Source organism: Teleopsis dalmanni, chromosome 1, assembly GCF_002237135.1.
Source record: "Teleopsis dalmanni isolate 2A chromosome 1, ASM223713v2, whole genome shotgun sequence".
In the NCBI taxonomy this organism is placed as follows: domain Eukaryota; kingdom Metazoa; phylum Arthropoda; class Insecta; order Diptera; family Diopsidae; genus Teleopsis; species Teleopsis dalmanni.
The window spans coordinates 165,698,538-165,714,316 of NC_051846.1; the positions used below are offsets into that span (position 1 = coordinate 165,698,538).

The window sequence follows — 15,779 nt, forward strand, 5'->3', positions numbered from 1 at the left end:
AAGCCGGAATACCGCAGGGAAGTATACTTGGCCCAATTCTGTACCTAATTTACACAGCCGACTTGCAAGTCCCACCAGAAAGTGTCATTGCCACGTTTGCAGATGATACAGCAATCGTTACTACTAGAAATACCATAAATGAATCAACAGAAGCAACGCAACATTCCATTAATCAAATTATGAGTTGGACTAAAAATAGAAAATTGAGCTCAACCAAACGATATCCGTCCATGTAAATTTCACAAACAAAAAAATCGACTATTTGCCGATAACTATGTCAAGTTCTCGAATACTATACTCAAATACAGTTAAATACCTTGGCATGAATTTGATGCAAAGTCGAAATGGAAAGAATATATAAAGAAAAAACGAGTTGAACTGGAATAAAAATACAGAAAATTATATTGTCTCCTTACGAAAAAATCACCCGTATCTCTAAGCAACTAATTAATGATATACAAGCAAGTCTTAGCTCTGGTGTGGACGTATGGAATCCAATTATGTGGATGTGCACCAAAACCGTCTATTCAAATCATCCAAAATTTCCAAAACAAACTTTTAAGAAATTTAGTCAACACTCCGTGGTTCATTAGGAATACTGACTTCCATCGGGACTTGAAGATCGAATCTGTGGATGTAGTAATTCAAAGGTTTGCGATAAAGCACGAAAAACGGTTACAAAAGCACCTAAACGAGACAGCCCACCATCTGTCTAATACATCTGACGTGCTTAGGAGACTTAAATAAATTAATCCTTCAGATCTACTCCCAAATTAGTAGTTAGCAGTAAGTCTTTGACAACTTGGCGGTTGTAAAACGTATTGTGAAATTAAACAAAACTGCTTGATAGTTCTCTGTACTTGAACTAGTCGTAGTCAAATGAAACATGTATTTATATTATTTAACGTATTGTTTCCAATAATAAAAAAAAATAACTTTTATAGCTTTAATTTTTTAAATAATAAAGAACGATATTAAACCCATCTAAAAAACGTAAAACAACACTAAAAAGTCTACTAAAAATGTGTACACTGATTATACACTGATTATAAATATAAGAATAAATTCATAAACAATGTAATAAAGGTTTCCAAATTGATATATAAAATAGCTCACGAAGCATTTGTTCAACAATTCTCATGGAATTTCACATTATTTAATTAGCTTATTATATAACTAAATATTTATTTCAATTGAATAATATTAAATATATAACTTATTTGAGTCTCAAGCTGACTTACTAGCTGGAACTTTTTTTACCATTTATAGGACGATGCTAAAATTCTGTGCTCTCAACTATGCAATTTTACGGTATAATTCATCGTTTGATCTAATTCGGAATTCGTTTCCAACGCATAAAGAACCATAAATCTTTCGAGGAATTAATATCTCGAATATTATCCAATCTTCTGCACCATATAGCAGGACAGGTATAGGTGAAGTTTGTTAACAGGAAGTAACATCTGTTATCAAAATTCCTCATTGAATTTTTAGACTGATAGTTTCGAAATATATAAAGTCTTTCACAACTTCAAACTTATAGTTGGTTGTTCATAGAAAGTAATTCGTGGTTTTCTCATTTAGAACAAGAATCATTTCCTGCGTTTGTTATAGTAAGCTCAAAACAATCGTCACAATCTCGACTCACGACCAGTCGAATAAATTCAGCTGCGATATTATCAAAATGTGTCATAGCAGCTTATTTTCAATTCGGAACTTCATTGAAACCGATAATGAAAAAACTTCGGTTTTAAAAAAATGGAAATAATATGACGGCACTACCAGCTATGTTTTTCTACGTCGTTATTTTTTCCCCTGAAAAGACAATTTTCATCCTTTCTCTTTTGCCGATAGCTCCGCGCTTTGACATGCTGCGTCTTTCTCTGAGGTAGCGTCGTAACACTCCTAATCTTATCAGTTGTTTGTTTGCCTACGATTATGCGAAACATCCTTCAACTCATCGCAAATCCGATTCGTGCTTTGTTGCATGACAGCTATAGTAAATTTTACAATGTAGGTTTTTATAGCATATTCGAGTCGTCCATCGTGTTTTCTAAAGACATGTAATATGTTATAAACCTTGTATTTATTTAAAACTTTAACCGTCTGTATAGATGAATTTTGTTTGAAAAGAGTTCGGACATTCCGGGTATATATTTTTGAGTCATATTCTTTTAACATTTGCTTGTCTCATCAACAGTATGTGGTGTTCTTATCCGAGGCATCAAAGCCCGAAATATAACCTCGTGTATCAATAAAAAAGGTTCCGCTGCGCACATTAGTTCACTGCACGCGGATATTGTTGTTGTCTAGAGCGGTTGCGTGGAGGCTGTGCGTTACATTCCAGAGAACAGCGACAATGACCGTGATGACATTTACCAAATTAAATGCATATTATAAACTATATAATAAACTTATATAGTTTAATATTTATTTGAGTATTGAATAAAAACATATACTAAATTTATTTGAGGCTCAAGCTGACTGTTTTAAGTTTGAATATGTGTTCAGTTTATACTATTGAGCTTAATTGTTTTAAATAATGATGCTTAATTTATAACAGTTTAGAACAAGTAAAGCATTGATCTAAGTCGTTATTTTTGCAGAGGTAGTCTAAACGCATGTACCAAGTCGTATACAATAACTTAAGTTACTATGTGGTGATGCAGAGAAAGACGTACGACTTCTGTTTTCAAATTTCTTGATTCAATATTTGTTTATTAATTTGAACATTCTGATATTTGTATTAATGTACTCCATGGAATAAATTTTTTTAATTGCTAATAGTAACTGTCATTGGTTCCTAGCTGTCTTTCGACAGTGGTGTCCCTAGCAAAACTTCCACTCTAGCTAATATATGTCCCTGTTCTTATTTAAAATAGTGTTGTCGCAATTAAAACATTCACCATTTTGAATAATCTCCTATATAAATATTTACGCTATTTGTTCTACAATTTCTCTCATTAATTTTTATATTTTGCTAATACAATTTTTTTTTTGTCTGCCCAAGTTTATTACTTTCACTGTTATTTTGTATTTTAATTCTTGATCCCAGTACTTGCATTTCTTATGTTTATTTTCTTTTGTCGTTGTTAAAAAATCGTTTAACAAAAATGTTAAAAACTAATTTTATATTTAATAATACAAAATTATTAATATTAATTAATATTACCTAAATGTAATATTACATTTGTTATTACATAAAAAATACATGTATTTCATTTTTATAGAGACTGTTGTTTCTAATAAATTAAACAATATTCGGTTTTACAGAATATATATTCTGAAAAAAACAATAATACGAAATAATAATATTTATACATATATAAAAAATAAAAGCAAACAAATCTATGTGAGCAAAATTTCGTATCAATTCTAATTGCAAACGACTGAATGATAAAGTAATCTGCTTTTTTTTACACAAATTGTAAAATTGTATTGTAAGAATTTTATACAATATATTAATTTTCAAAAAATACTGCAGAAGTTAGATTGTGAATTATTTGATTATTTGAAGTATTTTTAACTCACAAAAACATATGAATTTAATTAATATTAGTGGATATTTTTACTTTATAAATCAAAAATTTAATTTATTCAAGAATTTGAAAAATATACAATATTAATACTCCTTTTATAACCAGAAATCTGAGAACTATATACGAGAATAAAACTCAGAAATGTAATAAGTGAACACAAGACTGAGTTTCTACATTTGTCATAATTTATGTTTACTTATAATTAAATTCATTTTATAGTATTATTAGTATCAATTACAACAACAAACTATTTAAATGACCGAACTTTTTGATTACACATGCACTAACACAAAATGAAAAAAAAAAATTTTTTGACAACTCATTTGCATTTCAATAACAGTACGGCATTAATTCAGATATTTAGAAAATGAGACTGCGATTCTAATATGGCAAGTACCAATCATTGGTACTTACAATCTGAAAATTACATAGATATAATATTATAATTATTATAACTATAATATAGTCCATTGCTAGTTTGCTTTTAACGTACTTAAACTTTTTGGTGTTAAATACTAATAATAAATGTATATATACGTACTATATATATACATATAACCGACTAAATCTAATATATATTATTTAAAATATTTTTGTTTTTGTTGTTTTTATTAGAATAATTAACATTTTTCGAATTATTTTTAACATATTGGAAAATTTATCACTGCAAGCTAGAATATATTATGCCTCATTCATGGACTGAAAGTGTTTCCACAAGTGCGATTTCTTCAAAGAAGTATAGTATTGATAAAGTAGGTACTTTATTATGTCTTCATTGTTCATCTGATATATTGTAAGATGCCTATTTAGGTATTTCTTTCGCTTATACATCCGTACCAGGCAGACTCTCAGCACTTGTATTGAAATCTTATAATCTTTGCTACAAAACGTAAAAGTTCCACTAGAGTAAGTTTTCAATTTTATAAAGTGATAATTCCACCTACAATGCCCTGTCAAAACTCATATAATGTAAGTGTCTAAAGTTGGTTTTGCTTACAATTTTTAAATCATGTTAGGTTGTAAAGCTCTAGAAGCTATTCCGATTGCAAAACACCTGTTATTCTTTCCCAATATTGGGTTTTTGGATATTTACACTAACGTAACTTAAAATCGACCTAACATAAACTATGGTAATATATGTGACTAAATATGAAATGCTACTCATAACTAAATTTTATTTATTCTAATATTTTAGGAAATTTAACAATTCCGGCAAGAATTTAAATTAAACACATATATATACACATATATATACATATGTCGCAAAGTTCAATGCCAAAAAATAAAATGAAGTTGTTTATATTAGCATATTTAAATATTGTGAAATCTTGTAATGTTAATTAGACAGCTTTCCTTTTATAACTAAAAATTTACATAACTCTTGAAAAAAAATATAATTAGCTAATTACTTCATGTCAAAATGCTTTGAAGGTCGCCGAGCCGGTAAATTGACAGTTAAATTCAACGGCATGGATACTTTCATAATTCATACGTCTCGTTTAAAATTTTATTCAATAATGAAATTAGATATTCAAAAATGTAATTATCTTACAGGAAACAGAAATTAGCAACAGTAATAAAATTAAAGGGCAAAAAAAAAATATAATTAGAATTAATTACAATTTAATTGACTACTTTCAAAAATTGAAATCAATTTTAATATCCGCACTGATAAATATATTCTTTTTAGTTTTTCTTTTTAACAAAATATTTTATTTAATTATATATGTATATTTATATATTTAACAACGTAATTAAATTTCTTAATTTAGAATTACATAACTTAAAAAACAAATCTACAATAAACTTAAAACTTATGATCAATACCTGCACATAATACTGAGATATTTACACTTTCTTTTGTGTTTGTCAGTTAAAATGTATCTATTGATCAATTGGTCTTGGCGGTGGTTCCGCAAAATTAGTATTTTTTGCTTTACATCTCTCTTCATATGGCTCATTCGGTAATACTGCACTACTCAACTCAATTAGTTTATCCAAAGGACATTTTAAATCACAATTCGGTACTTTCAATTGCTTAAGATAGCCTAATTCATTGTTGCGTAAAAATATCTATCGAACAAATATTTTTTCAGTTATAAAAAAAATTTCTATTTTTTGTTTAGAAGTACAAACCTCTACATAATATTCGCCGTTAGTTTTACTTTTATGTAATTCGAAAACGGCCATAACTGCGAAGCGTGGCATCTGTCGTTCCCATACTTTAAGTGCACTTAAAATATTTCCCACAGTCCAATCATGTCCAGTATATATAAATAATTTGCGATTGTTTGGTTGTAACGTTCCTTTCCGTTTTTGCTGCATTTCATTAAACATCTTTTTTAAAAATGGACCACCTTTAATTTTTTGCATCTCTGTTGTATATGCATTATATATATAACTTTGTTCAGCTAAGAATTGCATACTATGAGGAAAATAATCTTGAGTCCAACTTGGCAGTGGTAAACCAAATGCTCGCTATTAAGTATTATGAGATTATATGTATTCATAATTATTTGTTTTATTTTAATATTTATACCTCTGCTTCAAGTGTTATATATAAAGAATTTACATCCTCTGCTGTCCTTATTTTTGAACCTGTAAGCATTGATAGATTTCTGAACAGACTTTCGTACTGCGCTAACTCTTCTTTAACTTCTGGTAGTTGTAATACCTCTTCAAGTGCTTCAAAGTAACGCGGGCAAGATGTTCGCACCAAAAGTAACTAAATTAGTAAAAACTTATCAAATATATGGGTCTTTACTTTTTATATTTATGAACTTACTGAGTCTTGATCTAGAGGTTCGGAAAATATAGGTATAGGCTGCCAGTTAAGCTTTTGTGACCATTCCATGGGTGTACCATGTGGTGGAAACATACTCGATAATACTGTGGATAAAGTCATTAATGCTCGCGGTGATGCTGTTGCTTGTGCATAAACCAGCTGTATTGTTTGAAAAAAATTAAATAAAATAAATTGATTATATGTATAACATACACATAATAAAAAGTATATATTATAAGTAAAATAATTTGATTTTATTTTTAAAATATGAATTTAAATTTTGTCTCATATTTTACTGAAATCAAACATTTTTATAAATCATTGAAAGATATTTGCTACTTACATCAGGTGAGTAGAATGGTTGCAATAATTTATTATAACGCTTTTGCAGACACTTTCCCAATTCATAGAGTTCGCGTTTACCCTTCTGCAAAATTTAAAAGACTTCAGTATTGCAATAAAATAAATAAAAGTATGCAAGTAAAATAAAATGGCTTAAACGTTACTCACATTTGTCACGTGTCCCCAGCCAGTGGGTCGGAATGAGTCTTTTACATAAGGATCATTAGGATAGGTATCAACTGGAGTACGTGCACCATGACGAAATACCTGAAATGTTTTTATATGAATTTTAAAATTTAAATTTTAAATTGTTGTGTTTGTTGACTGGTATTCACAGTACACATACGAGTACTATTGTTCCCTTTATTTTATATGTAAACTTAAACATCTCTTTAAGAATGCTAAGGGTGTTTGTTATTTTTAAGTTAAAATTAAATTTTCTTAAAGAATTAATTTAATATTTAAAAAAAATTAAATTTTAATAGCTGTATTTGCATTATTTAAATATTCAATTCAACGATAATTAAAAAATTAATTAGTTCTTTGAAAATAATGCTATTTTATAACACTAAAAATTCAAAACCATTTATATAATGAGAAAGTTAATCAATTTTCAGAAATTTGTTCAATAATATTATAACACATTTAGGTTCTTTTTTATATTTTTTCTTTTTACAACTTAATCATAATGTAATTAATTTTTATACAATACAGAAACTTCTTTTAAACTTATATTTATTAATTAGTGCAATGGAAATTTTATTAAAATTTCTAGTTACTGAATATATTTATTATTTAACTGATCGATTAAAAAATATATTAGTTAATGTGCATATTTATTTTTAATTAATTTGTAGTGTATATATTATTACAACAAATTTTTATTAAAATACTGAATTATAATATATATTATTATACAGAATTAATAAATTAATTTTATATTGAAAGCTAAACTTGGTCATTTAATTTTCTTGATAATTTTATTATTGGTATTTTTTATTTAATTTAAATTGTAAATTAAAAAGCTCAAGAAGACAATTTATTTTAGATATATGATTAATTTATCTAATTTAAATAAAAAAAGTAATTAAAAAAAAATGCTCTGCAAATATTATACTTTTAATAAATTAATAATATAATAGAGAGTTTTCAATATTGTTTGGTAAGCCCATTAAAAACCAATATCAATCTTAAACAGTTTCTTTAGTTATATATTCCTTTTAAAAAATAACTTTGTGTAGATAATTTTTTTCTTTTATTATGAAATATAATAAAAAATAATAATAAAATGTGATGTATTATAAAATTATCATTATATATAGTGCCATGCACAGCTTATAACCTTAAAGATCTTTTGTACAGATTATAAAATCACAATTTTTAATAATTTTACATATATAATTAATTTAACTATATGAAATTTCTAGCATGTGTAAAATTTAAAGAGCGCTTAGTTTATCGCATAACATAAAAAGAGATGTTTACAAATTATTTTTGGTTATTTTTAGACAAAATTCATTCTAAACTCTATATTGCGACGTCTTTAAGACTTTAACTTTAGGAACTATAAATACTAACTAGTGGCCAGATCTAGTGACTTATCACTTTGAAGCGAAACTTAAGTGTTTTAATCATAATGATTTTTGAAATATACGCCAATGCGCTGAAAAAACACTTATGTTTTGTAAATGAGGCGTTCTTTAACAATTACAGCGCCTTTAATATTTCAAAAAACGGATGTAATATACTCCGTCTTCGTTGAAGCTCACTTTTCATAAAGCACCATAGTTTTTTGCGAAATATAGCAATGAATCCCTACACGACGATTTGCCAGCGTGAATATATTATTTAATAATATATAATTATAATATTAACTATAAATATATGAGAGAAGTGATTCTAGCACTTAAATTGCTTTAACCATAAAAAATGTTAAAGCGATTTCATTTTTAGTCCAAGGTCAGTAAACAAGGATTCATGTAGTATTTTCAATATGTTCTCGACCTAAATCTTTTTTATTCAATACGCAGCAATCGTTTGTTAGAGTCCAGGTACTCCTATAGCTTATCTATTTGTAATTCCCATTTTATTTGCAACAACGATTTTAACGCCTACCTATTCTAACAACGTACGTAGTTTCTATATAATTCTCACTGAAAAATAGAATATACTAAAATATTTATATAATATTATTTTTTAAGAAAAATTTAACATTTAACTAATATTTTCCAATACGGTTTATATTGTCGAAATCTTTATTTATATGCTAAAATACTTGTGTTAAAATTACTTTATATAAATAATTCCAACGTATTTTGTTTAAATCAAATATATTCTTATAGCTTAATATAAATTAAATAACTTAATTTGTATCATTTTTAACTTTTGTTTATTTTGTTGTTAGTTTCTTATTTTTGGTAATTAGTTTAAATTTTATATCACATTATTAAGGTATCTATTATATTATATCATATTATGATTTTAGTTTATATTACATAAATTATAGCTTAATATAAATTAAATAACTCAATTTTTATCATTTTTAAGTTTTATTTGTTTTGTTTTAAGTTTATTTTTGATAATTGGTTTATATATTTAAAATTATTATTATTAATTTTTTCAAGTTAATAACCGTAATTTGTATCATATATTTTGCATTATAATATTTTAATTGTTTTAGATTTTTTACATTGATATGCTTTTTTTTGTCTGTTTAATAATTATTGTTAAATACAAAATACATACATCCCGTACATAATTTATTGTTAGAAATTGTTATAAATTTTTTTAGTTCGATATAAATATAAATATTATTTATTTAACAATTTATACATTTATGCATTTATTTATTTTCTTATTTATTATTATGTTGAGGCTAGTTAAGTCAGTGCACTTAAGCACTTTTACTCTCTATTAACTGTGAGGTTTCTTCATACCCCTTTTATTTAGTGGTTATTTTTTTTTATTAATTATTTATGTATGTATTTATTATTTTTTTAATACATAAATGTACACATATATTTATTTTTTTATTTAGTTGTTCTTTATTTATTTTTTGTTTTTCTTTATTTATTTATTTATGAATTTACTATGTATTAATTAATTAATTATCTTCAGTGTTATTACAATTATACAAATACAATTGTATTACCGAAATATAGGTTAATAAAATATATTACATAAGCTAACAACTGTGATATTTTTTTATTTAATCTTAAGTTTGTTTTTTATATTATATGTGTTATTATATAAAAATATAGATTTAAAAACAGCACCTAAAGCCCGGCCAAATTTAAACACAGAAGTATTGAGGTTGACACTAATACAAACATTCTATTATAGCTAATTGAATCTACAGGCTAACAAGGATTTCAACTCAACAAACCCCATTTAATTATTTTTTATTTTCCAAAAAAAAATTTTAAATTGTATTACTATTCCAGAAATGCTATTATTCCACTATTCTGTTAAAAAATTACTTAATTTTTTTTTATCTTGCCGATTATTTACATTGGTTTTGCATTTACACAGTAAACATCTATTGATTAATATTAGTATACATATTAAATACATTATATGTATATTTCTATATTTTTGAATATTGAAAATTATATCAAATTTCATATTTCATATTTTTTAGTTCATTAATTCTTAGCACAAGTTTTTTTTTATTTTAGTAATTATTCTCAATTATTATATTCATATATCACAATAAATTTTCAAACCCAGAATATTTTTCTTTTGACTTTAAATAATTTAATTTTGATTTGATTTGTGCACTAAATTTTAAACGTATTTTTAATGCATTTAAAAAATTTATTGTATATTTTTTAAATGATTTTCTTCATTCTTACAATATGCACTAATTCCAGTGTTGAGTTGTTCGTATCCACACTTGATTTGAAACACTCATCCGTAAACCGTTTTGAATCTGCGCTGGTGCTGGCATAAACACAAATTATAACCAAAATTACAAACGCGCCGAGTCCCATCGCGATGAAAAAAGGTTTTCTCAGTCTTTGATTTACAATCATGTTTGTAACTTATATTTATACAAAAAATATCAAAAAATTTCTGCCGAAAATCGCCAAATTTTTTAAATAATAAAATGATTTTGCGTTTCAAAACCGGCAGAATTCAGCTTATCAGCGTTGAATTCAAGTTCACTTAATTATTATTTTTAATATAAAATTTAAGACAATGCAATTGAAAATTCATGCACAACCATAAAACGTATAAGAAGATTTTTTTTTATATTTATTTTAAATTTTTAAATTATTTTTGTACACATCTATATAATTTTTTTTTTGTGAATTTAATAAATTTGAACTAAATTTGAGCACACTTATTTATTTAAAAATTTAATTTTGTTTGGAGTAAATAATAGTTTGCAGTAATTGTTTAGTATTGTAACGTTTAGAGCAGACGCTTGAACTAAAATAAAAGTTAATCTGTAGCGTTTGAATTGTTTTGTGAAAAAATATATATCAAATCGGATAAGAGTGTGCGGCAATGCTAGCTAGCGTCACAGCTACACAAGCGACACAAAGTAAGTTTACTACTGCTGGACATTCATTTAGTTGGTCGCTTTAAAGGTAAAATATATCCGGAAAAAGTTTCCGTACTCAAGAGATTGTCACAATTTTAATTTGCTTTTGTTTAAAACATTTAAAACGGCTACGTTTGTTCACAAACTTTAAGTCACTGCTGCCCACCAGACTGTACTTGAGTACAGTTTTTTTTTCGTATTCACTACAATTTTTGTCGACTCAGTTGCCAATAAATGCTAACAGATAGTTTTCAAAATAATTGGTGATTACGAGCGTAAATATCATGCGAACTAAAATATCTCTCACCGCGTTATAAATTGAAAATTTTTTTAAATTAAAATACGTGAACAAACTAACTTTAATGTTATGTATGCGAATATTTTTGAAGGTAATTGGCTTGCGATTCAATATACATATTCACTACTTAATGTACTCGTACAACAAATTATAGAAATATCACATTTTTATTTTATATATATATATTTATAAATTTTATATTTTCTAGACAATATTATTTTTTAAGTACTATAGACGTACAATAAACTTTTGTGGTGCCCGTTACTGCGTTCACAAAATCTACTTAAAATATAACAAATTTAAAAGTCTGAGCTGCACTGCTATAATATAGTATGAATTATCTTTGGATTTAAAGATATCGTTATTAACTGTTATTAAGTTAATTGTTTTATATTCGTGCGCAAAATGTATATGGTGTGGATACGGTAAATGAACTTTATTTTTAGAATTTTTTTATTTGCGAAAAATTCTTAAAATTCATACAATAATTCATTGCAATTATTTTATACAATGATAGTGTTAGTTATTATTGCAAAAGTAAATCACCGTATCTCAAGTAATATCACATGCATATATAATTCGATATTAAAAGGTTATAATAAAACTAATTGATTAAATACAAAAATATATTGTCATTTATTTCGCATACTGGATACTATTTCGCAATAATTTCTCTTCAAACCTACATATGTTTTAGTGTAACGATCAATATATATACAGATTTATCCATTCCATAGTTCTGATTTGAAAGTACAGTAATATATATAACCCTGGCATCATATATTTTAATTAATATTTGATAGTAATGTCTTTTTTGATCAATGATCACTTGATAAACACTAAATGCGTTAAAATTGTCAAAACTTAGTGCAAAAAAGTAATATTTGTTTTACACATTAAATTTTCTTTAGAAGAAAGACTGTATTTTATTTTAGTGGATGTGGCAAGAAACGAAATTGTCACACTTGGGATAGTTAGAAGCACCAAGTAATCGTTGAAAAGTCATTGCACACACAAAAAGTCACTAAGCACTAAGGCATTTTGTCGAGACTAAATAGCCCTGTAATTTTTTTAATATGTTATAATAAAAACTCATGCAAATAATCAATTCTAATCAATTCTGTTTCACAATTTTTTTCCTTGTAGCAGAAGTTATGAATGTGGAAAATATGTTTCAAGACGTCACAACCGCAAGCCATAAGCCAAACAACACCACGTATTTTGGATTTGTTTTTCAAGAAATTTTCCGATCGTGTAATTTTACATTTTCCCCTTTTACCTCTTCTTCTGTAAGTTTATTTTGAATGCCAGATTTATAAATACTGTCATTTAATATATCTCTCTATTTATATACTATTTAATATACTATATATTTAACGAAAATTTAACACATACGCAATAACTGAACAGCTAGTTTAAAATTGAGCTATGCAGTCGCATCGATTTTGTTTTGTTGACATTAATATAAAAATCTAAAATATCATTAAGTACAAACGTTCGCATGTCGCCTCACTTTTATTCATATAATTCTGAATCCAATTGAAACTGTGGGAAATTAGTCAATTGTTATCTGCATAATCCATGTCGCTAACATTACTTGACCATGCCGATAATAATCCCTTCACTAGTTTATTCTGACATAATAACTTCGGGGACATTTTTGTTAAAAGAAAAAGGGAAATGCCTCTCGTACTTCATTTCTTTATTTGTGTTAAGTGTTTATTTTGTTATATGTAATTAATACTTTAGTTAAAAAAATCTTAACTAATATATACTTAGAAGGAATCGGAAATATTGAAGTATTTAATAAGTATTTGTTAAAATTTGCGTAACTGTATTTGCTAATTGTTATATTCGATATGAAACTAATTTTAATTTATTCAATTCAAAAAAGAAGATAATGAATGAGTGCAATTGCAAAAATAAAAAATGATAATCAAATAATTAATATGCTCATGTTATCACACATATTGTATTGAAGCCTCTTAAATGCCAAGATTAATTTATTTACCTACACAACAAAAAATAAGTAACTTCTTCTTAAATAAAATGAATAATATTGTAAATTTAATGATAAAAAATCTACAAATAAACTGTGAGTAAAATTGTTTTACTTTACGGTTCAGCAACAATAAAATTCCGAGACATTTAACTTAATGAGACAAATAATTTAATAAGCCCATATATATTTATCAGTAAGCTAAAAGCACATATGCTATTAAAATGTAGATTCTTCTGATTTTAATAAATCAACTTCGCTAACTAAATTTCTTCAGAGATTCTTGATGTTCTACGGACGTTTGACAATGTTTAGCAACAGGTCTTCTTATTCAAAATTAAGGCATGAGTTCCTACACTATACTATTTATTAAAAAAACTCATAATTTAACAAATTATTATTATATTTTTAAATAATTTATTATCTTTTTTGTAACTTATAAATGTATGAAATCTGTGGACTCTTATTAGTGCTCTGTTTCACATTTCCAACAGTCACAGTTACAAGAATCTCGATAATCCTTATGTGAAGAACGATATAAATTCTATCTGCAATAGATATATTGACAGTTTACTCAACCACAATTGTAGCTTAGTTTGCAATCTAATAGATAAACGGACTGTGTTACATATTATACTTTAGAAATAATCAACGAGTGATGAAAGCTAACATTCGATGACTATATTACCTCCATAAGTAAAGTAGTAGCTAGGACACATAGATTTTCAAATTTAACACCGGTAGAGCATTTGTTATGAATATATTTACCATTATTGGCGTATACAGTTAAATCAAAACAGTATCAATCTTGCAAACAAATATCGTTTGAGTAACATTATTAAACATGTATAAAAGTTAGTACTCTGGGATTGATTATCGAAAATATATTAATAACGGCTAATTAAATTATATTCTGAATAAAAATCAATTATGCTATTTTCTTAATTAATACGATTATTCATTATATTTCAATTTGAATTCCGTATCCTTAAAAAGCTAACCAATATATAAATATTTAAAGTATTTGGTATAATTAAATATTTAATATTAATAAGTATTCAATATTAATAATTGTTTTATTTATATTAAGTTCTTTACTGAAGTAAAGTATAAACTAAAGTATTGAGAGCATAAAAAAACCTTCATATAGTTTTTACAATACAAACATTTTTCAAAATATAGATATATATATATATATGACTTGACATTGAATAATTCTAATTTATATATTTTACACATATTACAGTTAGTTAAGCAACTGTAATTAAAAAGTTACTAATAATAATTTTTAATTTTTTTAATGATTGGCTACGAATTTTTTATGCCTAGTTTCATTTTCATACAATTTTTTAATTATTTTGTTACATACAAATATTTAATATTTTCAATTCAATACAATGCACTCCAATGTATAATAAAAATATATTATTAATAAAAAAAAGTATTCTTTTTAGTTGCTTAGTTGTACGGAATTTTTTACTTAAGTGTAATTATTAATAATCTCTTAGTCGGTGAGTAACTAACTCAACGGCTTAGCATGTAAATAAACTCATACAGGGTTATCCACATACTTGACTAAGCACTACCGGCATAAGCTAGTGCAGACATAGAACGTTTACTTAAATCGTGAAATAAGATAAATCTGGTTTTAATATTCTATGAGTTCAATTTAATTAAAAACAGTATGCACATGATAATAGATACAAATTTTAAAATATTTAAATAATACTAATAATTGTTAGATCAAAGATTGAATTTGTAATTCGAACTTTTAAGTAATTCCAAAAGAATTTCAATAATTGTTTGAGAAAATTATTAAAATTGTAATATCTTTGCTTTTTTGATTTTAACAATAAATCAACAAATTTTTATGCAATTATTTTTGATTAAATTAAAATCTAGTTCAACCGTGTTATTGTGTAATAAACTTAAGTGAAAACCTCAGCAAAAAATATGCTAACGTAATCTCAAATTCAATTGCATCAGATTGAAAAATGCAACAAGTTTCAATGAAAACATAAAAGGTAATCGAAATGTTTTCATAACTAATGATCGCGTGAAAGGTTTCCTCTGATTAAGTATAATTAACAATAAAAATGCAATACATTGAAGTTAAATAGTACACTGGGAAAAAGGGAATTGTTTAATTTAATTTTATCTGCACTGCAGCAATGAGTCACAAAAAAATACCTAAATATTTTATATTAGTAAATATTAATGCAGAAAATAAAAATGAAATTTATAAATATGGTATATTAAAATATTGA

The 15,779-nt window shown here is 25.7% G+C and overlaps 1 protein-coding gene across 1 annotated transcript; it reads right to left on the bottom strand.

The window, feature by feature from the left end:
* Nucleotides 1-5,305: 5,305 nt before the first annotated feature.
* Nucleotides 5,306-10,835, bottom strand: LOC119669910 (prostatic acid phosphatase-like). The gene is made up of 7 exons (XM_038079961.1): nt 10,521-10,835; nt 6,835-6,933; nt 6,668-6,751; nt 6,325-6,483; nt 6,079-6,264; nt 5,676-6,017; nt 5,306-5,612 (listed from the first exon to the last, which is right to left on the bottom strand). Exons 1-7 carry the CDS (start codon nt 10,698-10,700, stop codon nt 5,424-5,426), a joined length of 1,239 nt encoding a protein of 412 aa, XP_037935889.1. The 5' UTR covers nt 10,701-10,835; the 3' UTR covers nt 5,306-5,423.
* Between the last annotated feature and the right edge of the window lie 4,944 nt (nt 10,836-15,779).